The sequence below is a fragment of the Dipodomys spectabilis genome, unplaced genomic scaffold, assembly GCF_019054845.1.
Source record: "Dipodomys spectabilis isolate Male_0828 unplaced genomic scaffold, ASM1905484v1 ptg000069l, whole genome shotgun sequence".
Classification (NCBI taxonomy): domain Eukaryota; kingdom Metazoa; phylum Chordata; class Mammalia; order Rodentia; family Heteromyidae; genus Dipodomys; species Dipodomys spectabilis.
This window is the reverse complement of record NW_024870746.1, coordinates 26,844,936-26,869,500: the sequence shown is the minus strand read 5'-3', so window position 1 is coordinate 26,869,500 and position 24,565 is coordinate 26,844,936. Positions and strand designations below refer to the sequence as shown.

The 24,565-nt window shown below is 37.6% G+C and overlaps 1 protein-coding gene across 4 annotated transcripts in view; it reads left to right on the top strand.

The window, feature by feature from the left end:
- The window catches only part of Ppp1r12b (protein phosphatase 1 regulatory subunit 12B), a 204,202-nt gene that overhangs the window by 115,930 nt on the left and 63,707 nt on the right, over positions 1–24,565 (top strand). For all 4 annotated transcript variants that reach the window (XM_042681368.1, XM_042681367.1, XM_042681366.1 and 1 more), the window contains 5 exons: positions 1,405–1,495; positions 5,859–6,047; positions 6,285–6,474; positions 6,563–6,666; positions 7,788–7,829. In XM_042681368.1, coding sequence (XP_042537302.1) covers positions 1,405–1,495; positions 5,859–6,047; positions 6,285–6,474; positions 6,563–6,666; positions 7,788–7,829 — 616 coding nt within the window. The remainder of the gene's footprint in view (positions 1–1,404; positions 1,496–5,858; positions 6,048–6,284; positions 6,475–6,562; positions 6,667–7,787; positions 7,830–24,565) is intronic.

Genomic DNA, 24,565 nt, shown 5'->3' with positions numbered 1-24,565 from the left:
CTTTTATTTAAAACTTTCCTACAAAGAGTACTCTAAACTTATTCTATTATTCTTCTATTGGTGAAATCATTAAGGAAATCTAAATCTTACACACAGTTTTACAGAAAATGAATAGGAAAACTTCCTAACTCCCTAACTCATATAACTCATTCATAAAGCTAGCCACTATATTGCCAGAAGGGAAAATTATAGGCCAATTTCTTTTAAGAACATGAACATAGAAGCTGGGTGCCAGTTGCTCACGCCTGTAATCCTAACTACTCGAGGCTGAGATCTGAGGATTGTGGTTCAAAGCCAGCCCTGCAGGAAAGTCCGTGAGACTCTTATCTCCAATAAACCATTCAGAAAACAGAAAGTGGCTCTATGGCTCAAGTGGTAGAGCACTAGCCTTGAGCTGAAGAGCTGAGGGACAGCACCCTAGCCCAAAGTTCAAGCCCCATGACCGACAAAAAAAGGTGAACATGGGAATTTTAAACTAAATAATAATGAATCTATATTAAAACTACATATGCATTTTTAAAAAATGGTGCATCTTGGGCTGGATATGTAATTCAGATGAAGAATGCTTGCTAGGCCCTAGATTCCATCCTCAGCACAAAAGACAGACAGAAAGACAAAGAGAGAAAGAAAAGGAAGGAAAGATGGAAGGAAGGGAAAGAGGGAAAAGAAAAGAAAGGGAGAAGAGCGAGGGATGGAGGAGGAGGGAAGAAAGAAAAGAGAAAAGCTAAAATATATAACATAAAACTCTCTTAGCATGACTTGTATAGAAAGGAAAAGGAATTACTTTAATTTGATAAGTCATATCTGAAAAAAAATACAGTAGATGTTACACATTTTTTTTTTTGGGTCCGGTCATGGGGCCTGAATTCTGGGCCTGGGCACTGTCCCTCAGCTCTTCAGCTCAAGGCTAGCGCTCTACCACTTGAGCCACAGCTCCACTTCCGGCTTTTTTTTTTCTGCTTATGTGGTGCTGAGGAATAGAACCCAGGGCCTCAGGCATGCAAGGCAAGCGCTCTACCACTGAGCCACCTTCCCAGCCCAGTAGGTGTTACACTTAATGATAAAAATGCTGAAAGTGTTCTCTCTGAAGTCAGGAACAGAAAGCATGTATATCTCCTTTTGCCCTGTCCTAGAACTTCAACTCAAAGCATGATGGCAAAAAAGAAAATAGAAATTAGTTAGAGAAGGAAGAAATAAAATCTTTATTTTACCGATTCTTATGAAGGGTAACACATTTAGAAATAATGTTTTGAATACTGTCACATTTACTGATGCTGAATAGAATTCTTGTTTTTTTGACTCTGGCAAGGTTCATTCTTAGAGTGTAGACATCTCTTCAGGAATGGCAGCACCTTATCATTCCTTGAACAGTGCTCTTATTTCTGCCTATTCTTTTCTCTACAGGTCCTATCTGACTCCTGTACGTGATGAGGAAGCAGAGTCTTTACGGAAAGCACGTTCCAGACAAGCTCGGCAGACACGAAGATCTACTCAAGTGGGTGAAACTTTCTTTTTACTAATGTATTTTTGTTTGTCTGCCTTTCCACTAGATGTGCATTTTAAACATTCTACAACAAATGCCTTTGTTCCAGCTACTGTATTAAAGTTTTTCTTTAAGTTTAATTTTCCATTGCACTCAATAGCTGCATCTGACTACTCTTTCACTTCTGTTTGCCGCCTGTCTCATTTCTCCAAGTTCTAAGCAAAATGAATTATTCTACTTGTACTTAAGGATGTGAACAATCTCTCTACCCTGTTACATTTTAAGATTCTCTAAGGAAAAGCAGTTTAGCTGTTCCTCCAAATGTTTTCATTTGACCCAGCAATTCTACTTTTAGGTATATACATTAGAGACATATGCCCATATAAAAACTTGTATATAACCTGTAATCCTAGCCACTCAGGAGACTGATATCTGAGGATTAAAGTTGGAAGCCAGCCAAGGCAGGAAAGTCCATGAGACTTACCTCTAATTAACGACCAAAAAGCCATGTAGACATGTGGCTCAAGTAGTAGAGCACTGGCCTTGAGCAAAAAGGCTAAAGAAGGGCTCCCAGAACCTGAGTTCAAGCTCCAGGACTGGCAAGAGGAATAAACAGACAAACTTGTATATGGATGTTTATAATAGCATTATTCATAATATCCAGAGTAGAAACAAACCACCAATTCATAGGAACAAATAATAATATTCCATATATGTATGCATATATGTATGCATTTTTATGTATATCCATTAACTAATGAGTGAATAGGCAAAATATGTATGTCCATACAGTAGAATGTTATATGACATTAAAAACTAATGAGGTAGCTGGGCATTGGTGGCTCACACCTGTAATCCTAGCTTGAGATCTGAGGATCAAGATTCAAAGCCAGCCTGGGCAGGGAAGTCCATGAGACTCTTATCTCCAATTAACTACCAGAAAATGGGAAGTAGTGCTGTGGCTCAAGAAGTAGAGCGCTGACCTTGAGCTGAAGAGTTGAGGGACAGCACCCAGGCCCAGAGTTCAAGCCCCACAACTGACAAAAAAAAAAACACAACTAATGAGGTATTGACACATGTTACAATATGGATAAAACTCAATAAGTGAAAGAAACCAGACATAATGGACTCTATATGTCCAAAATAGGCACAACCAGACAGAAAGAAGGTTAATTAGCATAAGCAGCTTCAGGGAGGAAGAATGAGAGTTAACTACTAATGGGCATAAGGTTTCTTTGGGGGTGACAAAAATGTCCTACTATTATCAGTTATAATTGCATAACTATTACATACTAAAAGCCATGGAATTATACACTTTTTTAAAGAGTACATTTTATGAGATGCAGGTTATATTTCAATATAAATTATCACCCAAAAGCAAAAGAAAAGTATTGCAAGAACCATTGGAAGTATGTGATACAATCTATATAATATTTTACAAAAATCTCCATTCAGAGAATTAATGGGAGTGGTGGTAGAGTATGTTTGGCAAGGCAAAAAACCAGAAGACTTGCTAGGCAGCTGTTAATGGTGGTCCAAGCTGAAAATGACAAGTTCATGACCCAGGTTGAAATGGCAGTGACAATGGAGAGAAAGCTATAAATTAATTACTTAAGGAGTCATAGAAAGATGAGCTCATGTAGCAGAGAGAAAAGGAATATACAGAAAAGTGAAACAAAAATCAGAAAAGAGCAGTGACACTGGAAATGAAGGAAAAATCAGTTTCCAGCAAAAAGGATATGTTTGCCAGATTTAAATGCTACAGAAGTCAAATAGGGAACTTGGTGACTGCGAAAAGGACATTGTGCATTGCAGCAAAAGGCCCTTGTTGTCTTCCCTGGACCTCCCAAGTGGGTCAAATATTCTGCCGTTATTTTTGCTTAATGATTATTTGTGTGTTCCACTTATTAGAATGTATCCTCCATGAGGACCAAGACTCACTGTTTTTTGTTTTATGGCAGTAAATATATATAACATAAAATTTACCAATTAACCATTTTGTACATAGGTCATTGGTATTAAGTGCAGTGACCTCGTTGTGCAGCTGTCACCACTCTAGAACTTGTACCATTATGCGGTTATTCCCCACTTATCCCTAGCAGCCAGTATTCTACTTTCTGTTTCTATAAGTTTGACTACTTTAGGAATCTCACATAAGTAGAATCATATAGTTATTTGTCTGCTTGTATCTAACTTATTTCACTTAGCATAATGTCAAGATTCATCCATTGTATAGCATGTGTGACAATTTCCTTTTTAAGTTGGGTAATATTCCATTGTATGTATATGCCATGTTTTATTTATCCATTTGCCTATTGATAAACATTTGACTTTTGTGAATAATGCTGCTATGAGCAGGGTGTATACTGTCTGCCATACTGTCTTTTCAAGATCCTATTTTCAGTTCTTTTGGATATATACTTAGAATTGGAATTTGCTGCATCATCTGGTAATCGTTTCTAATTAAATTAATTAATTTACTTTTATTAAGATTTTTGAGACAAGGTCTCACTATGTTAGTTTAAACTAGTCTGAACTTGCTATGGACCTTACGCTGGCCTTGAACTTGTGAGCCTCCCCCCTCCTTAGTACTGGGATTACAGGCATGTACCCTGTAATTCTATTTTAAATTTTTGAGAAACTGCCATACTATTTCCGTAGCAGACCCACCAATTTATATTCCTATAGGTATTGCACAAGGTTCTAATTTGTCCACATTCTTGCTAGTACTTGTTTCCTGGTTTCACCATCCTAATGGAAATGAAGTAGGAAACTGATCATATTTTTGTTTATAATTTTCTCCCACAGCACATAGTAAATAAACAATCCACATCTGTATTTATTGGATAAATGAGTGAGAGATAAATGGTAGGGGAATATAAACATTTCTATATGATTCCCAGAATTACTTAGAAAATAATGTTAGAGAAAAACTAATCTAGGGTAGTAAAAGGATTTTTTTTTGTTTCTGTTTTTGTTTTTTATTGTTGTTATAAGCTAGCTCTAAATTTTCATCTTTTGAGCCTTTATTCCTTGAATAGCATTCTGTGAGTTGTCTCCTGATTCTGGTAACGGTTTCCTTTGATATATAGAAACTTTTAATTTGATGAAATCCTATTTGTTAATTCTTGGTCTTATATTCTAGGCAATTGAATTCTATCCAGAAAATAATTGTCTGTGCCTGTATCTTCCAGTGATTTCCTTGTATTTTTGTGTTGTAGTTTCAAAGTTCTAGACCTTACATTAAGATCGTTGATCAAAAGCTAGGCACTGGTGGCTCATGCCTGTAATCCTAGCTGTTCAGGAGGCTGACATCTGAGGATCCACAATTCAGAGCTAGCCTGGGCAGAAAGTCAGTGAGACTCCTATCTCCAATAAACCACTCAGAAAACAGGAAGTGGCGCTGTGGCTCAAGTGGTAGAGCACTAGCCTTGAGCTGAAGAGCTGAGGGACAGTGCCCAGGCCCAGAGTTCAAGCCCCACGATTAACAAAAAAAAGAAAAAGATTGTTGATCAATTTTGAATTGGTTTTTGTGCAGGATAAGAGAAGGTTAGTTTCAATTTTCTATATGTAGATAATCCTTTCTTTCTTTCTTTCTTTCTTTCTTTCTTTCTTTCGTTCATTCATTCTTTCTTTCGTTCGTTCATTCTTTCTTTCGTTCTTTCTTTCTGTTGTGGGGCTTGAACTCTGGGCCCTGGGCACTGTCCCTCAGCTCTTCAGCTCAAGGCTAGCACTTTACCACTTAAGCCACAGCACCACTTCTGGTTTTCTGGTGGTTAATTGAAGATAGGCGTCTCAGGGACTTTCCTGCTTGAGCTAGCTTTGAATCATAATCCTCAGATTTCAGCCTCCTGAGTAGCTAGGATTACAGGCATGAGCCACCAGTGCCTGGCTATAAAACCAATTTTTCCAGCACCATTTGTTGAAGAAATTGTGTCTGATTTTTCTAGCAATTTTTTCCCAGTAACTGCTGTTGAGAGAATCTCTGGTTAGCCATTTGATCTTGAGAGAGAGTAAGAGTGTTCAAATAAAGATACTTTGTACACTATGTATATGGAAGAAGTACACCTGTAGCACCTATGTATGAACACTATGTACATGGAAGAAGTATACCTGTGACAGGCAGACATCAATGTTGGCCTATTTCTGGAGATAACACTAGGAATGCTAAAGTATTGCATTCAAAATGTATCTAGACTCAAGCCTGTGTTCTCTACATACTGTAGTGTTTATTTTAATCCTGCATTTAAGTGTCTTCATTGTACATTTTGGGACCATAATGGGATTCATAACTATTTGATTTTGGAGAGAGTTTCCCTGCTCAAGTTATTCCATATTAGTGTGAAACTGTCCTGATCTTGAGATATTTTCCTAGGGTGTTACCCTAACAGACCTTCAAGAAGCAGAAAGGACTTTCAGCCGGTCAAGGGTAGAGAGGCAAGCGCAGGAGCAGCCTGGAGAGAAGCCTGTAGACACTGAAGCACCAGAGAAGAGTACTGAGAAGCAGGATCCCTCCATAGCCCCAGCAAAGGAAGCTGAGGAAGGTCAGCAACCCCGGGAAGAGGTGAGCTTATTTATTCTGGCTGTGTGACAAGCAGAATAGATTTGGAGAATTCTAGTGATACTCTACCATGCAGTGAACCACTCATTTTAAAAAATACCGTATTTGAACCAGCCATGGTGGTACATGCCTATAATCCTAGCATTAAGGAGGATGAGATAGGAATAATATTGAATAAGTCTATTATCCTTATTGTTTGGCTCTATTTGACCTCTGATATCTCATTCTGGTTTGTTCTAGCCTGTCTATCATCACATGAGGTATCCATCTCAGCTAGACAAGCCCACAACACCAGTGTCTCCTTCTACATCAAGACCTTCATTCTATACCAGTTCCCATCTGCTACAGACAAGCAAATCTTCAGCCCCCGATTCTGAGAGTTCAGAGACCACCACAAATACTGCAACTGCAAAGGAAATGGACAAGAGTGGTATGTATAGTTTGGAAAGATGTTGACTGTTCCCCAGTGCACATGCCTCAGCTTCTTAAGATACATACTGTGTTTTATCTCTGACCAGAGAGCAAAGAAGCAGATTTAGATGATCAGTCCTCTGATAGGCTTTCCATCCGAGAGAGGAGGCGGCGGCGAAGAGGCACAGGCATCAACTTCTGGACAAAGGATGTAAGTGGGTTAGTCCATGCTCGGGCATACCACATTTCCCATGGCTGCCATCTCCTTTCTGTGGAGTTGAAGAGGATAAGCCCTACATGGTGCCCTGATCTAGAAGATTACCAAGAACTATCACTGAGGAAAAGAGAAGAAAGATTCAGCTAGTAGGAGACCCATTTGATGTGTTCCTTCTAAGTGCACAATGCCTAGAACAGTACTAAACATATTGTAGGCACTCAGTATTTAACGGATAAGGAATTTTAAAAAGCTAGCCATTTACAGTTACTATATAAACAACTAAAAGAAGTGACTAAACTTGGCAAACTTTAGCAGCCCTCCTGAATAACTCCTGAAACTCATAGACTCAATAGTATCCTACTACACATAAGTTTAGAGCCTAATAATCTGTAGGTTAATCTAAGTTTTGTTGACCTAGTTTTTTACTTTTTGGAGAGAAATAAAAAAGAACAAATAATAGAAAACAGAAGACTTGAGCCTTTAAAGAGGTACACCAATGCTTACTAACTACAAAACAGTCAATACTTTAGAGCACTCTCCTCTGTATCCTGTTCTAGATTCTTTTCACTCAACCTTACTGCTGGCATTTTAAATGAAATGCCCAACAGTTTGAACTAGAGGCTACATATTATCAGTGATTCATTTGAAAATTAAATAAACCTATTAAGTGAAATAAAAAATAGTTATTTACTAGGAAGTATATTTTAGCTGAAAGTGTTTCTTAGTTATAGGACCAATGTAGTGGTAATTCTTTTTTCTCTAGTGCTGGGGATCAAACCTAGGGCCTTTCACATGCCAAGTAAACAAATGACTATACCATTAAGCTATATTATCTGTCCATAGGTGATAACGTTTGACAGAGATGAAATGAAATCTTGCTTTTTTAAAGTGCCTCATTTTTAGCTTTTGTTGACTTGATGTTTTTGACTGGTAACATTTCAAAGTTGCCTCCCTGTGACAGTTGTTAAAAGTGGCAATAACAGAGCATCACTTTGCTGTCAATCCCCATTTCCCATATTTGAAATAGTAAGATGCATAGCTGATAGGAACTGACCTTGCTGGTTTCAAAGACACCAGTGACCATGATTTTCTTGTTTTTCTTCTTTCCTTTTCAGGAAGATGAGGGTGATGTCCCTGAGGAGGTCAAAGAAACATGGGTAAGTGACAAGCCAGTGAGGCATGGTCCCCTTAGGGCTCAGTTTTGTTCTTATGAATACAATTTTAGTAAAATAGCAAGTTCTATGAAAATTTGAGAGCTATTGCCAGTGTTAGTTGGTAGTACTTTCTTATGTCATATAACAGTGCCCATACTCATAAACAAGTTTCTAGTATCTGTCTGTGCCAGCTGCTAATCACTAACACCATTATAAGTCCCACTTCTTTCTCTCTTGATTGTTACTAGAGTTTATCAAATACTTTGAAATCTTTGGAAGAAAAGTGAAAAATGATGACATTTCCTCATGGATCTACACTAATAGAAAAGAAAATAAGTGTGGAAAATGTAAAACATCAGACAGTCTACAAATAATTTATATTTGACTTACTCCAAACTTTTAAAGCCTAGCAGTGAACCCTTTTCTGAAGGGTAAAGCCTGTATCCAGCATGGCTAAAGATAGGTCAGGTTCTTATGAGTCACTCAGACACTAGAGAATGCTGGGTTGGGGAGTGTCTTCTCACAACTACTTGCAGGAGGAAAGGAATTTGGTTTTGACTAAATTATTTGAAGTGATTTGATTAATGTGCTTTTTTTATGGCAATTATATAAACAGATAGCCTTTTAGTACCCGTCAGTTTATTGGATATGTATTCTCATATCTCATATTGTCATGACTATGCTTAATGACCCATAGGGGAAATCAACAGTGAACTGACTTTAGCAAAGAAGATATAAATAGTAAATTATTGTTGACCTGCCTATATTTTAGTCAAGATCCCTAAGATTTTGTTGGTACATGCCTATAATTTCAGCGCTTCTAGGAGGTTAAGACAGGAAAGCCACAAGTTTGAGACTACCTGGGATCCTTAATAAGACCTTGTCTCAAAAAGTAAGAAAAAAAAATCTCATGCAATCGATGGCAGCTTTCCTAAAACAGTACTGATGAATGGTAACAACAGCAATGAGAATTGCCTACCTTTAGTTGAAGCTGAGGCTGTTTCACCAAGTATGAGTTATGTTTAGAAATAACACATAGAAATTCCCTTGGGGCAAGTATGTATATGTGTTTGCATGCATACAAATATCAGCATCTCTACAGCTCTTTAAAGACTTGAAAAGGCTTTTGGAGTCAAGAAGAGTAAATATAGGAAAGTTCCTTTGGGGAACTCTGCTTAGAGAATTTAAGTAATAAATTACAAAGCATTGAAATGAACCATATAACCTTGTTATAATCCAGGGAATTATAACAAAGAAGTTTTATATAGAATGCCACTAGTCAGTAAAAACCTTTATTGTTTGTTTTTTTTTAGACAAGGTCTTGCTATGCATCTTAGGCTGATTTTAACTACACTATACCACCCTGGCTGGCCTCAAACTCATTATATTCCTGGATCTACCTGCTGAGGCCTGGATTACAGGCATGCATCAACCATGCCTGGCCTTGTCTCTACTTCATTAAGCTTCTTGCCTCTTTGAAATCCTAATCTAGGGCATTAAGTAAGGGTATTAATATTGAGATATTAGTTCTTAGAGAATTTTATCTAGGGCCATTGACTTGAAATTACAGAAAAGTCTGGTTGGTGAGGAAAAGCAGAGACTGTTGAGATTTAGTATGAAAATCACTTGTCAGGCTAAAAAATATTCCACAATCCAAATGCTTGAGGCATCTACTACTGTTTACCATGTGTCAGACAGACTACAGTGTGACTCTAAGAAAAGAATGAGCATCCTGTTACTGCTAGATGCCCTTTCTAATGTGTGCAAGTCATCTGGAATTGGTACGAGCACTTAGCAGATGTCATCCTTCAGCCTCACAGTTCTAGAAAAAGAAAGGCAGATAGGGATTCAACCTGGGTGAGGCATCCTTCTAAGTCTTAAATTTGCTTGCTTCACTTATATCAATGAAACATATCAACTTATATCAGTGAAATTCTTTATCTGTTTTTCTCTCTGTATATTCTTTCAATGCTAGTAGGTATGAAGCCATTATCCATATTGGCCAAAGAGCAAAATACTCAATGATGGCCCAGTGTAAGCTGCTGTAACTGTACCTCAAGACAATCAGAAATGTTGTATGAAGAGTATGATCACTCTTTCATACCTTCATGTCCATCATTCAGGCAACATAATTGACTCAACTCTACAACATATATGCCAGTCAAAGGAGAGGCATTCTGTTGGAATAGCATGTTAGCTAATCAGCATGGAGACTGATGAGAACTGCCAGAGCAGTTCTTCCTTTCTTGGTTTTAGTTCAATAGAACTTTATTGAGGTCATGTTCATTTTCTCCTGCCCCACTCCTTAATATTGATGCTAACTAACTCCTCCCAAAACTTTGAAATCCTTCAAGCTGAGATATAATTTATAATCAGTAAAATGCATAGATTTCAAATGTCCGATTTGGTGACTTTTGATACTTGTATCAGCATAGCCACCACCTCAAATCAGCTTCAAACTCTTTCATAATGTTAAAAATTCACCCTTGTGCTTTCCAGTCAGTTACCTGTACCAGGAGAGTCAATCATGCTCCACGTTTCTGTCACCATAGAATATTATTCCCCATTCTTTAATTTCAGATGTATGGAATCATTCAGTAATTAATTTTGGAATAGAAAGACAACTTCAATAGTTATTATTTGTATCTTATGCCTGTAGTAGGAATTAAAGCTGAAATGATTCCAATATATGGATTTTTTGTTCTTTGCTTAAAGATTTCAGAAGATTGTATCAGTAACAGTATGGTCTGGGAAGCCTTTCTGTTGTTTAACCTAAAAAGCCCCGTTGATATCATTTAAATCCATTTTCTCTTCTACGTACCTAGAAAAATGTGGGCAAGATTTACATACAAATAAGATTACCTGGCCACAGACAGCCCTGTCTGTGGATGATAGAGATAACCAGCCTTGTTTAGTGACACACTCCCCCAACAAAGAATGGCTACATAGTGCATGCTTTTAGTCAAAACCTGTCTCCACTAGTAAATCTATCCATCAGTGAGACTGACAAAGAGTTTATAATTTTCTGTCTTAGCACCTTCTTGACAGACATGTTTCAAGCAATTCTGTTTCATTGTCCACATTAAGTATGTGTCAGAATGTCTCTGGAAATCTTAAGATATCTTTTGTCTTTGTAAGTGAAAAAGAAACTGCATCTGAATGTTAATTTTTATCTATTTCAGTCATTTATATTTAAGGGTACTTTGTTTTCTTTACTATGAAATAGCATCCCCTGTATCTATGGGAGTACTTTCTTTTTTTAAAATTCTTATTGTAAAGGTGATGTACAGAGGGGTTAGTTACGTAATTTAGGTAAAGAGTACATTTCTTTTTGAGCTGTCTCTCTCCTTCCCTCTCTTTCTCCCAGTTTTTCCCTCCTGTTCCCCACACAAGTTGTATAGTTTATTTTTATCATAATGTCTAGTGAGTTCATTCTTTGTCCCACCATTTCTATGCTCCCCCCAAAAGATAAACTTACAAACAAGACAAAAGGTACAGAAAACAAAAACACAATCAAGGAGGAAAAAACAAAACAAAATAACAAAAAATGCCCAACACTGGTGGCTCACACCTTCAATCCTAGCTACTCAGGAGGCTGAGATCTGAGGATTGTGATTCAAAGCCAGCCCAGGCAGAAAAGTCCCTGTGAGATTCTTATCTACAAATTAACCACTCAAAAACCAGAAGTGACTCTGTGGCAGTATCCAGGCCCTATGTTTAAGTCCCATGACCAACAACAAAAAACAAAAAAAAACCTCTTGTTTCTATTTCTTGGAGTTCATTTCGATAACTATCATTTTATGTGATCAAATGCACATAGCTATTGAGCCTTTGTGATTCTCCCCTAAGAATATCCTATTTTGGTCTCACTGTGTGAGTATCTAGAGTCCTATATAATTTATCATGCCCCAGTGTATTTTTTGTCTTTTACCATCCAGTGTATTCTTTCTAAGACCTTCAAGTTCTGTGTGTACCTATAGGTACATACTAATGATGTTTAATTAGCCACAAGAAAAGGTTAACAATAATAATGATAAAATGGAACTTATAGTAATATACTATAACAAAATTACCCAGAATCACTACTTTTGTGCTTTAAGACTATTACTAAGTAAAATAAGGGTTATTTAAAATACAAGCACTGAAATACTGATGTCTTAATGATAACCCAATAACTGAGAATGTTTTTGGATGACTAACAGGTGGCAGTATATGCCTGTATCTAGAGATACTCTACATAAAGGGGTGATTCATATTCCAGAAATGACAGAATAGGATTGCATAAGATTCTCCCACACTTGGGGCTGGGAAGGTGGTCAGTGGTAGAGGGCTTGCCTTGCATGCATGAGGCCCTGGGTTTGATTCCTCAGCACCACATAAACAGAAAAAGCTGGAAGTGGCGCCATGGCTCAAGTGGTAGCGCTAACCTTGAGCTCAACACCCAGGCCCAGAGTTCAGGCCCCACAGCCGACAAAAAGAAAAAAAAAAAAAAAAGATTCCCCTACACTCTTCAGAACAACATATGCTTTTGAAGTTGTGAGTTATTTACCTGGATTTTCATTTAATATTTTCAGGAAGCAGCTAACTGTAGGCAACTAAAACCATGGAAAGCATCACGTGGAGGTAGGGCTTCTGTAATAGTAATTGCATAGAATTGTTTTAAAAGGAACACTCAAAGGCATGCTATTTGAATTCCTTCCCCTTCTGTGCCCTGCCTTCTTTTTGCTTTTTTTTAAGGTAGCTTAAAAAAAAATGCTTTATAGTGATTGGGCACTGCTGAGTTTGAACTTAGGACTTCTTGATTGGTAGGCAGACTCTCTACCACTTGATCTATGCCCCAGCCCTTTTTTGCTTCAGTTATGGTGTGGAGTTTTAGTTTCTAGTCTCACATTTGTATCCCAGACCAGCCTCAGATCCAGGTGTCCTCCTACCTATGGCTTCCTTGTATCTGGGATCACAGTTATGCCACCATTCTTGCCTTATTGAGATGGGGTCTTGCTCATTTTTTGCCCTGGAAGTCCTCAAACTGCAATCCTCTTGACTGCTCCCTTCTTAGCAGCTGGGATTATAGACATGAGCCACCATGTTTGGCTTTACATTGAGTTTTATCTGCTATATTCTTGTTTTCCTCCTGACTACTCTGGAGCAACCTTCCCAAAACAATCCTGTTGTATAATTGACTTTATCACTAGAGGGCACAAGTGGTCAACAGAAAAGATTTTGATAAGCAAGCAGACAGGTGCCCTAAAGAATATGAGCCAAGACAAATCTCTTTTATTTTTAAAGGAATTGTTGAAGAACCCAATTCTTTGTGGTAAAGATATTTGCCGCCCAACTTTTGGTATTATACAGTTGGGAGAGAACGTAGGGATAACTTGCTTTTAAGAAAACCTCATTTCACAATTAAGAAAACACAGGCCCAGAGAAATTAATAATTATATGGAAACATGACATCTTGGTTAGAGGAGCATCCCGTGTCCCAGGCCAAGTAACCTTTTTATGTTACAGTAGTGATGCAGACCTGAAATTAGGGCTTACAGTCCATTCTCACACTTTATTCATCCATTTGGTTTTTTTACTCAGCAGGTTACATGTTCGAATTGACTTGCTAGTAACATCTCACCTTCTTGAGTGAAGGAGCATCTTCTTGAAGGACAACTTAAAAGCCTACTGAGAGTATCAAGATTCAGTGGGTAGAGCATCAGCATTCTTCTGCTGTCCTTGACATAGGTGGGTAGTTACATCTGTTAGGAAGTAAGAATTCTATACCCTTATTAGGAAAATGCCCCCACTCTAGTATTCCTGTTGCTTTTAGAAGAATCAGGTAGTATTTGATCACTGAACGCTCAACCTCAAAGTTAGCAATCTTAGTCCTGATTGGAAGTAGTTGATTAGTTTGATTAGATTGCTAATCATCCCTCAAAATACATTGGTAAAAGAGATGATATTAAGGAATTATTCATTGTTGGATGTCAAGGTACTTGCCCTAAGTAACTGGTGGCATGGTAGTGGGGAGTCTGTTGGTAAAATATTGGTAAAAGAGGTTGTGGTTTTAGGACAACCCAAGCAGGAAAGTCCATGAGAGTCTTACCTGCAATTAACCACCAAAAAACTAGAAGTGGAACTATAGTTCAAGTGGTAAAGTGCTAGCCTTGAGTAAAAAATCTCAGGGACAGCTCCCAGGCCCTGAGTTCAAGCCCCAGGACTAAAAAAAAAGAACATTTTAAAAAAATTTGTGTTATATACGCATATATAACAATACTGTATATTATTATAGTTATATTTTTATATATTATTTTAGTATATAGTATTATACATATAATATATGATATTGTTATATATACTATATACAATATAGTATATATATAAAACTCTGAAATAAAAATGAACTGATGCATTTAAATAATTAGAGATGATTAATACCCACTTAACATTATTTTCCAAATCTTTAAGTTCCTAAGTTGGTCTAGGGTAGTTTTTAGCATACTGTTATTGATCTCTAGAATTGTATAATTTGTAAGTTAATTTATCCTTAAAAGAATAGAGTATCTGGAAAATCAGATAAATAGCCCAGATTGCTCTCTAACTCCACCATATCTGACATATACCTAAGGAATCTTGAGGAATAAATTTTCTAAAGGTATTACTGTGTAGGGGGAAAAGAAATGAGTAAAAGGGAAAGAAATGGACTAATGTTTCAAATTTTGCTTGGAATCCTTTGAACTCCTGAGCAAATTAAATTTCTCAAAATTTCTCTGTAGATCAAGCAGGGCTTTAGTTTTACATCTACGTTGCTCTCCTTATTTTTGCTTCTCTGACAATGTATTCAACAGATCTAATTATATAGATCTTTACTATTCTTTACCCTACCTTCTTTCTTTGAGTCAATAATAGCCCTTTTTCTATTTTTCTAGTTTTTTTACAACTTTGCTTCTGGCTGTTTGCTAGATCTTTTCTCTCAAGCATTCTTTTTTAATCTTGTTACTTAATCTTGGGAAGCCTCTTTATCTTTTGGAGTGTAACCAGCAATTTTCTTTCCACTCTCCAGCACTGGGCAGTATATTTGCCATTCTCCTTTTAGGTAAAATCCTACGTCTGTTTTGCTTTCCCCTCTCTATGGAGCCTAATTGCCTAATATGGTAAGGTATTTTCAGACAAGACTGCACTGTTGAGATAGAACAGCTTGACTTAAGTTGAAAGACATGGTAGGTAAGTTTTCAGATAGACTCAATCATTTATGTAGTAAAGTTATGTTTTTTGCAGTATGTTATATAACAACCACAATCTCTTTTTCTTTGATAAGCCTCTCTTTCTTTTAACAGTTAAAAGGATAATAAAATACAGATTTTTTTTGGTACTCAATCTCTCTATCTTTAGACAGATAAGGGAAAAAATAATAAATTAAAGAAAGGTAGTTAGCCTGTCCACAGAATGAGTGGAGTTTGTGAAGTCTAAGAAATTTGAAACTTGATGATGTTCATAAGGAGATTAAAAAATAAGGATAGATTTAATAAGCAGTGGCTGTTACAAACAGGCCTGTTATATAGCCAGCCCCTGAGAGTTGGCAGGCATTGCATGTGTAAAAAAGCAAGCTGTCCTGGATTTGTATAATTGGTGACAATAAGCAATCAAAGGAAGGAGTTGGAGATGGGAAAATGGCAGCCAACAAGGTCCATGTGTAGCAAGCAGCCTCTCATCTAGTATGCGCTGAAGAATCTTCTTCAGTAGATGACTGCACTGACCTGGAGGGATCTTTTCTCTCACTGTATATTTGTTCTTGCTGTGCAACTGTAGTTTCTTAAAATACTGCAGATGCTATGATTTTTCTATATATGGGTTGTGCCTTGCTCTAGCCCAAGCTGCGTAAGCCATCTTAAAAACAAGGCTTCTTTTGGCATCTTCCTTTTATGGACTCAATAACCAAAGCTCACATGTATTCCTTGGAGACCCTGTAAATTTGGACCCAGTGTCTCATTATATCAGTGAATTCTGCCTTAGTCAGAAAAAAATTTCTAAGATAGAATAAATGGATTTCAAGGTAATCTGTTTGGACTTCATTCAAACATCTTCTCCAAAACTATGTAAGACTTATCCAACTACTAAAGATAGTGTAGTTAACCTTTTGATCTTTTCTTCTCATTTCTTCCTTCTGCCTTCAAGTTATTAGTTTTGTTAGTAACCTGTGACCTTATGTCTTTTTTTAAAAGATACTCATGACCTTGATTATAAAACATAGTGCATTTCATTAGAGAAAATTTACAAAGTACAGAAAAGTATAAAACTGATTGTCACCAAGTAAGAGCCAGGACTAAACAAGGTAGCACCACAGTCTAACCACACCCCAGGCCCTTGTGGTCCCCCCTCGGGATGGGGGATACCCCTCCAGTCAATCAAAGCTGGGAGAACCTAGATGAAGTTTCTTCATTCACTCCAGCTCTGAAAAACAGCCACCATACTTTAAATAATAATAATAATAATTTTGCACAAAAAAACCTCCAACTATTTGTCAAAAACAACAGGAGCATTTCTAGCAGAGGTTGTAAAAATTCATAGGAGTCCTTTTAGGCAACCTGGTGAAGGAGGTATTGTGCATATATTTAGTAGAAGAGGCCAGAGATGAAAAATTCCTATGACATATCACTTCAGATTATTGTTCTGAAGCTTGCTTACTGTTTACTATCTCCCTGGACAGTCTTAAATCAAAACTGCCTAGTATCTGAGTCTAAAACCAAACTTAATTTGATGTATAAGCTGAGTTGGTAAGGACAGTTCAAAAAATCCAAGCACAATGTCAATTAAGGAGAAACTGTACTTAATTCTATTCACCCTAAAAAGTTAATGCCACTTGTATAGTGATGACATTGTACAACAAATTCTACAGTTCTACACTTGAACTCTGCCTTCATGATAATTGTGTGATGTATCCAAACCTTAGACATTCATTATGCCTCCATTGTTATTGGCGCAAGAATTAACACATTCATATGTGTTTATGAATATATACATACACACACGCATATACGCATATATTTGAAGATAAGGTTGTGTAGCTCAGAGAGAGCACAAAAGGCATTTGGTTCAACCCCCAATATAAAAATGCATGTTTTACTGGGTGTTAGTGGCTCACACCTGCAATCTAGCTATTCAGAAGGCTGTGATCTGAGGATCACGGTTCAAAGCCAGCCAGGCTGAAAAGTCCCAGTGAGACTCTTATCTCCAATTAACTACCAGAAAACTGGAAGTGGTGCTATGGCTCAAAGTAGTAGAGAGCTAGCCTTGAGCAAAAGAGCTCAAGGATAGTGCCTCGGCTCTGAATTCAAGCCCCAAAACCAACAAAATAAATAAGTATGTATATATTTTATCATAAATTATTTTGTTTTTATTAAATTACTTAAAATTTATATCATTGAATATCATTTCAGGATAGCAAAGTTGGGAATATTAAAACTATTTGACTGTTAAAATAAGAATTGTTTCTGCTATAAAGAATGAGAAAAAATTGGTCTGGGAAAGTTACTCAGTGGTAGAGTGCTTGCCTTGCATGCATGAGGCTCTGGGTTTGATTATTCAGCACTACATAAGCAGAAAAAGTGGTGTTATGACTCAAGTGGTAGAGCCCTACCCTTGAGCTTAAGAGCTGAGTGACAGTACCCAGGCCCAGAGTTCAGGCCCCACAACCCACCAAAAAGAAAAAAGAAAAAGTTGTCCGTAACCATACTTTATAGAAGAAACTAGTGTTAAAATTCTAGTGAGTGTCTTGTTGGTATTTTTTCAAAATTCTTCAATTATTTTAAACATATTTAAGACCAACTAATGACAATCTCAAGAAAAGGGTCATTTTCAACTTGAGCATTCCTGAGATCCTTCATTACTCTGATGACAATTTCATAAGTTTGTCTTCAAAGCACTTGAGTTCAACTCTTTTATCAAAGCAGTCAGTCCTGTGATGGCTTTGATCATGAAAGAGCCTCCAGGAATAATTTTTCCCTTTCAATTGGAGTCTAAAGGTTACCTTGGTTACAAAAGTATTCATTTCTTCTGTTTATAGCATGGCTAGTAAGCTTTAACGATGGCTTAGGCTTAGCTAATGCCAGAGCTCTAGCCTCATGATTGAGGTAGAAAGTTTAGTGTAGGATTTGAAGCCCTTTTTCAACAAATGAAGTGTTTATAGATTTGTCTCAGCAGGAATGTTAAGCTTCAGGCACTAACAGATGTTGCCTGTAGAAGCATTATTTTGGTAAGACCTAAAAGGTAGGGTAGTTTGGATGAAAATGTAAAGATAAACAATTACAAGTTAACAGTTTTTTTCTATACCATCTTAGTTTTCAATTTTGCAAGTTCAAGAATTTCGTGGCATGAATACCTTCAAAGGCAAACCATAATTTTGTATGCAAATATGAATGTTAAGGTACATGAGTTTTTACACAGATGGTCCCTCAATAGAGTGTGGACTTTAAAAAATGTTTGATACTTGTTATGCTTTAGAATGTTTTTAAGTAGGTTCTACAACCTGGATTCATACCTGCTTTAGCTACAGAGAAGAAGGGACATTTAAAAACCATATTGGTAGAGCCATGTATGTACAGCAGTTCTTGTCTGTAGTCTGGGAGAGCCCAGGCCAGCCTATTTAGCAAAACCCCATCTCAAAAAACTATAGCAGAGCTCAAACAAATACTTATTAAAGTCTTGAGTATTATAACTTTTTATATACTTCTAAAATTTTTTCAGGTGATAGAGATTTTTTTTGGGGGGGGGTGGTCTGGTCGTGGGGCTGAACTCTGGGCCTGGGTGCTGCCCCTCAGCTCTTCAGCTCAAGGCTAGCACTCTACCACTTGAGCCACAGCGCCACTTCCGGCTTTTTTCTTTTTGCTTATGTGGTGCTGAGGAATCGAACCCAGGGCCTCATGCATGCAAGGCAAGTGCTCTACCACTGAGCCACCTTCCCAGCCCCTGATAGAGATATTTTTTAAGAGGGAAAAAAAATATATGATACCTAATAAGACTTTGTACTCTAAGGCGATATTTTACTTAGTCGAATGACATGCCAAACTGATAATTTATGGAGCTGTCTATTATGACTAAATGCTAAGCTTCACATTTGCCCAAGTGTTGGGTATTGCTACTTGGGGCTATTGTGAGGAGGAGCCACTGCCCCTGTGAGGCCCATGGAGAGTGGAGATATTTATACTACCTCTTCTCCAGAGGAATATTCTGGAAAGAACAGGGGCACATGGCCCCACATGTGAATTTCTCACCTCAGAGGCTTTACCATCAACAGCTGTGGCATGGGATCTCACCTGTCTGGGGCGGGTGGTGGGGGTGGGAATATAGGCTGTCTCTCAACCATCACTTGAAAAGCATTAATTAGAAGTTGCTAGAATGAGAGAGCAAAGAAAAGAAAAGGAGTTATATCCATGTCATTTTAAAAATAATATGTCTAGCACTAGCTTATGCCTATAATCCTAGCTACTCAGGAAGCTAAGATATGAGGATTGTGATTCGAAGCCAGCTCAGGCAGGAAAGTCTGTGGGACTCTCATCTCCAGTAAACCACCAAAAAGCCAGAAGTATAACTGTGGCTCATGTAGTAGAGTGCTAGCCTTGATCAAAAGAGCTCAGGGACAGCTTCCAGGCCCTGAATTCAAGCCCCAGGATGGGCACACAAACAAAAGAAATAGTATGTCTGTTCTGCTTCAGTTTATTACCTATTGAGAAAAAAGACTAAAATGTTTGTCCCAATGTATTCGTATTTGCTTTTTCAATCTCATCCTATTCCTTCTTACCTCCCAAGGACTGACTTGAGGTTAACTAAGATTACAGACTGGGAATACATAATCATTTAACACTCTGGGTTTTATTGTTGTTTGAGTTTGGGTTTTGGCTTTTTTTTTTTTTTTTTTGTAGACTGACTATAAGTGAGTTTGCCTTTCAGGTTCACAGATTCTTGGAAGAGTGCTAGTCAAAAATTGTTATTCTGTCATTCACTTTAATTGCTGGTTATGTTTTGTGTGTGTGTGTGTGTGTGTGTGTGTGTGTGTGTGTGTGTGTGTGTGTGTGTGTGTGTGTGTGTGTGTGTGTGTGTGTTCTGTGCCTTTTTTCACTCAGGATTAGCACTCTACTACTTTACTTGAGCCACTGCTCTCCTTTTGCCTTTTTGTGTGGTTAATTAGTGGTAACAGCTCCACAGACTTTCCTACCTGGTCCAGCTTTGGACTGTGATCCTCAGGTCTCAGCCCCCTGAGCAGTTAGGATTACAGGCATGAGCCACTGCACCCACCTGGTGTTCTCAATTCTTTAGTCAGAAGAAGTTATAGAATATATTAATCAACTTTGACCCTATTATGTATACAAGAGACACTTCCAGGACTTATGGAGAAAGAGAACAAAATCTTCAAAGCTTTGACTATGCTCTCTTGAAATTATTTAAGAGAAGTGAATTTTAGAAAGAGAAGCTGAAGTCTTGATTCTTCTGCAAACTTAAAGGAAAAAAGTAGTGAAAGCTGGCAATACATTACAACAAAGATTCATATGAGGTTTGAGAATTAAACATGGATTGGTACAATTAATTTTATGACAAAGAAGCAAAAATCCTTTATTGAGAATAAGGGTCTAACTTATGTGTGACATGCTTTGTGAGTAGGACTTTCTTAGGTTATGGAGACCTCTAGTACTCTAGAATAAAGCTAATGAAATATTTGAGCAATGTATAAATCCATTCTGATTTCTGAAATGCCTGCCTGCAGCTAAGCACATGTGGATATTGGTATCCAGCAAGCTAAATCCTTTTCAGTGATCCTAACATAGTAAGAAGAGCTTTTGTAGTTGCCTTTCTTAAACCAATCAATAAGACTTATTGGAGTCAATTGCTAATAATGAAGGATGTTCAGACCACTCCCATTGGGATTCTGAATTAGAAGGGGACATGGTAGCAGAGGCCTGAGAATTTCATAGAAGTCTCCCAAGAGTAGGAATGACTGTTCCCCACTAAAGCTATATAGAGCTCACTAATCCATCCCTTCTCCCTCCTGTCCTCAGGAAATATACATTTAATTCAAAATACCAGATTCTCAAAGCTCCCTAGAATAGTCAGGTCCCATTTGGGAAGTTACTGATTTCCACTACATGCCAGGCAATATACATTAGAGGTATAGAAATGTATATACTTCCTAGTACTCAGAATTTAATGGTGCAAGGGATATTCCTTTAGCCACCCAGTTTGAGATGCCAGTAGATGTCAGTTGAACAGAGGAATTGGGTGTTCACGGAAGAGATATTAATCAGGAGAGATAAGCATTTGGAAGTCTTTGTCTTACTGATGGTATTGTAGGGTTGGAGGACTAGGTAAGATCTCCAAAGAAAGGAGAATAATAAAGGAGACCTATGACTAACCTCTAAATTACTGCAGAGATGTCCCTAAACGAGAGCCAGAATAAACATACTAATAACTTAGTTGGAGGTCTCTTGTTGGAAAACTGAGGTGAGTATAACTTGATGTGTATGTTGTGGGATGTGTGTGTGTGTGTGTGTGTGAGAGAGAGAGAGAGAGAGAGAGAATGTGTATATGTGTGAGTATATTCATGAAGACACATGTACTTGGAGCCTCAGATTCAGATGAACCATAATGAGATAGGCTTTTAATGCTAGGTATGGATAAGGTAAAGACATATAAGAAATCTGAAAACAGCAGAATTTGGTATTTCACTGGATATGGATGATGAAACATAAAGAATCTACAGTGGTTGGGAGGATACATGGGTTATTAAAAACAGTATTGTTTTTAGAGCCAGAATACCTATGCTCAAAGCTGATTTCCTTATTAGCTGTATGATTTTGGAAAACTAACCTCTGTGAACTCTGTAAATTCTTTATCTGTAAAATAGGGTTATCATTCCCATTAGCTGGAGGTAAGAATCAACAATAATTATGTGTTTATAAGTGTTTGGCACAGTTCCTAGCTTTAGCTTTTACTAAATGAAAACAGCTAGTCTGGTTCTTTACCAGCTTCTTTCCATGTATGAGTTGTCACACATGTTATTCCCATTACCTAAACACGCAGGACCATTTGAAGAATAATTCAATTAATGACATTCATGTTTTTGATTATAGAGACTACAGGGCTGATCAAGATACATTGTGCACAAATGGACATGTTAAATTGAAACCCCCCTATACAATTAGTTGAAGATAATGACAATCATAATGCCCAATCATAATGCCTACATGAATAGTATGCTATTAATGAGATTGAGAAATTTAAAGGAAGTATCTGGGGAGAAAATAATGACTGTGGTCCTGAACCTATGCCTGGTACCTGCCAGGCATAGGAAAACAAATGTTCCATAGGCAGTTAGTGTGATGTATAGGAAAGTGCTAAGGCTAGAGATTAAGATTTAAAAGCCAGTAGCTTGCTGATCATATTCTAAGCTATGAAAATGACTTTATATCCCAAGATTAACTTGGAGAGCAGTGAGTATTAACTTCTTTTCCTTCCTGGTATTCTGAAGGACATACTTTGATGAGTAACTGTGGTTCAGTATCACAAGGATTCTGAAGCTAAGGCAAGCAAAAGGAGCAGATTCCCTGGGAGAAGACTTCAGAATAATTTTGTTGCTGGGCATGATGGCACATTCCAGCACTTGAAGGCAGGAAGATCCTGAGTTTGAGGCCAGCCTGGGTTGCACAGTGAAATCCTGTCTCAAAACCAAACCAACAAACAGAATGACTATGGGGTGGTAAGAAGGCCATCATTGTGGGGAAAACAAGAAAGGAAAGAGTTTGAATGGAACCCTGGGCACATGAGTGATTAAAAAGATAGGCAGAGGTGAAGGAGGAGAGGTACCAACTAAAGATCAAAGGAAATGCTCAGAGAAGGAAAAAAGATCACAAAAGAGTATTGTTACACCAAAACAACAGTTATTTATCCTCAGGTAGCTCAAGCAAAAAGGCTATGCAACAGAAATCTGTATATTGATCTTGCCTTGGCTTTAGGCATAGTTAAATGTAGGAAGATGAAACTTGGTCATCAGAGCTCTGTGGCAGTTTTTGCCCTCATTTCAAAGGAGTCTCTGTCCTAGTGTCTTAGTGTCCTAGTGTCCAAAGTCAGTCAGACTTAGCTTACTATGTTATTATCTGTTGCTGCTGGCTGCCCCTTTTAGGTCTAGAAGTCAAAAGACCCCACAGCTAGCTATGTGGCATAGGTTCCCCACAGGAAGGCGATTCTGTTAAAGGTATCAAGTGCTAGAAAGACAAACTGCAGCTACCAGAAGTCCATTGTAATAATACCCAGCAGTTTCAGAACTAAAGAATATCCAGTGGATTTGGCAATAGGAGAAGTTGCTGACTTATGAGAGCTGGGAGCACTGCAGAATAGTATCTTTTCTTTGTGACTAATCTGCATCTAATTACTTTGGTGGGTTTTCTGGTGTTACTAGCTTGGGTTTAGTAACCATTTTATTTGTGGGCTGAGCACCAAGATAGTTTACTATTTAAACTAGTCCTCATGGCAGCTTGAAGAGTTGAAGCAAATCTCATCATCCTACATTTGGCACCTTGTAATTTCTGACTGCTTCCATGCAATACTCTGAATTGCTTCCATCTACAGCCTTCATGTCATGTTTCTGCTTTCTGTCCTTATTGATATTCCAACATTCTTGGCTCTTCCTGTAAGGATATCTTGGAGCTATAAAAGCTATTATGTTTCTACCTGAGAGGACTATTTTCAACATTATGCTACCAATTACGAATTAGTTGTTTGATTACTGAGGTGTCATTGTTGGTCAGGTTCTCATTGCTGATAATGTTACCTAAACTGAGATTTATTTTTCTTCCTCTGGCCGTGTTTTTCCCTCTCTGTATCTAAGTTAGTTGTTACAAAATGCTATCAAGGACAAAGCCTAGGTCAGTATTGACAAAGTTCTGCAAAAACCCCCAGGATTACTTAGCTGAAAAAGTTTTTACAGACTGCCCCTTGTAAAGACCAGAGTTTCCATATTAGTCTAGAATGGCTTCCTAAAGAAAAGTTTTAGAAGAATTATTACAGGAAACTTTTCCTCCCACTCTTCCCCTCCTCAATTGTGTCATCACCCCAGATTTTCACAAATGAAATTAGCAGATAAACTTCAGGGGGAAAAAAGTCAGAAACTGAGAAACCTAGCTTCTAGTTTTGCTATTAGTAAAATCATATCGCATAGTACCAGCTTCCTTCTAAATGGCTGTTCCTGCTATGTATGTAGATTAGTTCATAAAGGAAGTTTCTTCCAGAATTACTTCCTGAAAATGTTACAGGGAGCAGAGGGGTTTCGTTTGGCTCTGTTTCTTCCTTGTAACCTACTGCTGAGCTTCAGGGAGCAAATGTGATGTGGATAACAATGATTATTAGAAAACTATTCCAAAGTACTTAATGAACATAAGAGAAGTGTTCAATCTCAATATTAAAATACAAATTAAAATATAATGAAAGTATGTTTCTATAAACTAATCACAATAGACAAAGACTGAAAAGGTAATGCCCAATTTGGGTGAGAATATAGCGAATTGGGCCTTCTCATATTTTACTTCAGGAAATACAGATTAATTCCTTTGGAGAAAGCAAGTTGTCAAAATGTCAAAAGCCTGAAATTGGTTCAGAATTTCTACATATGGAATTTTATCTCTAGGATAGTTAAATATATGTATGTATGTGCATCTGTATATATGTGTGTGTGTATACACACATTACACATGGCTTATGTTCAGAAATTT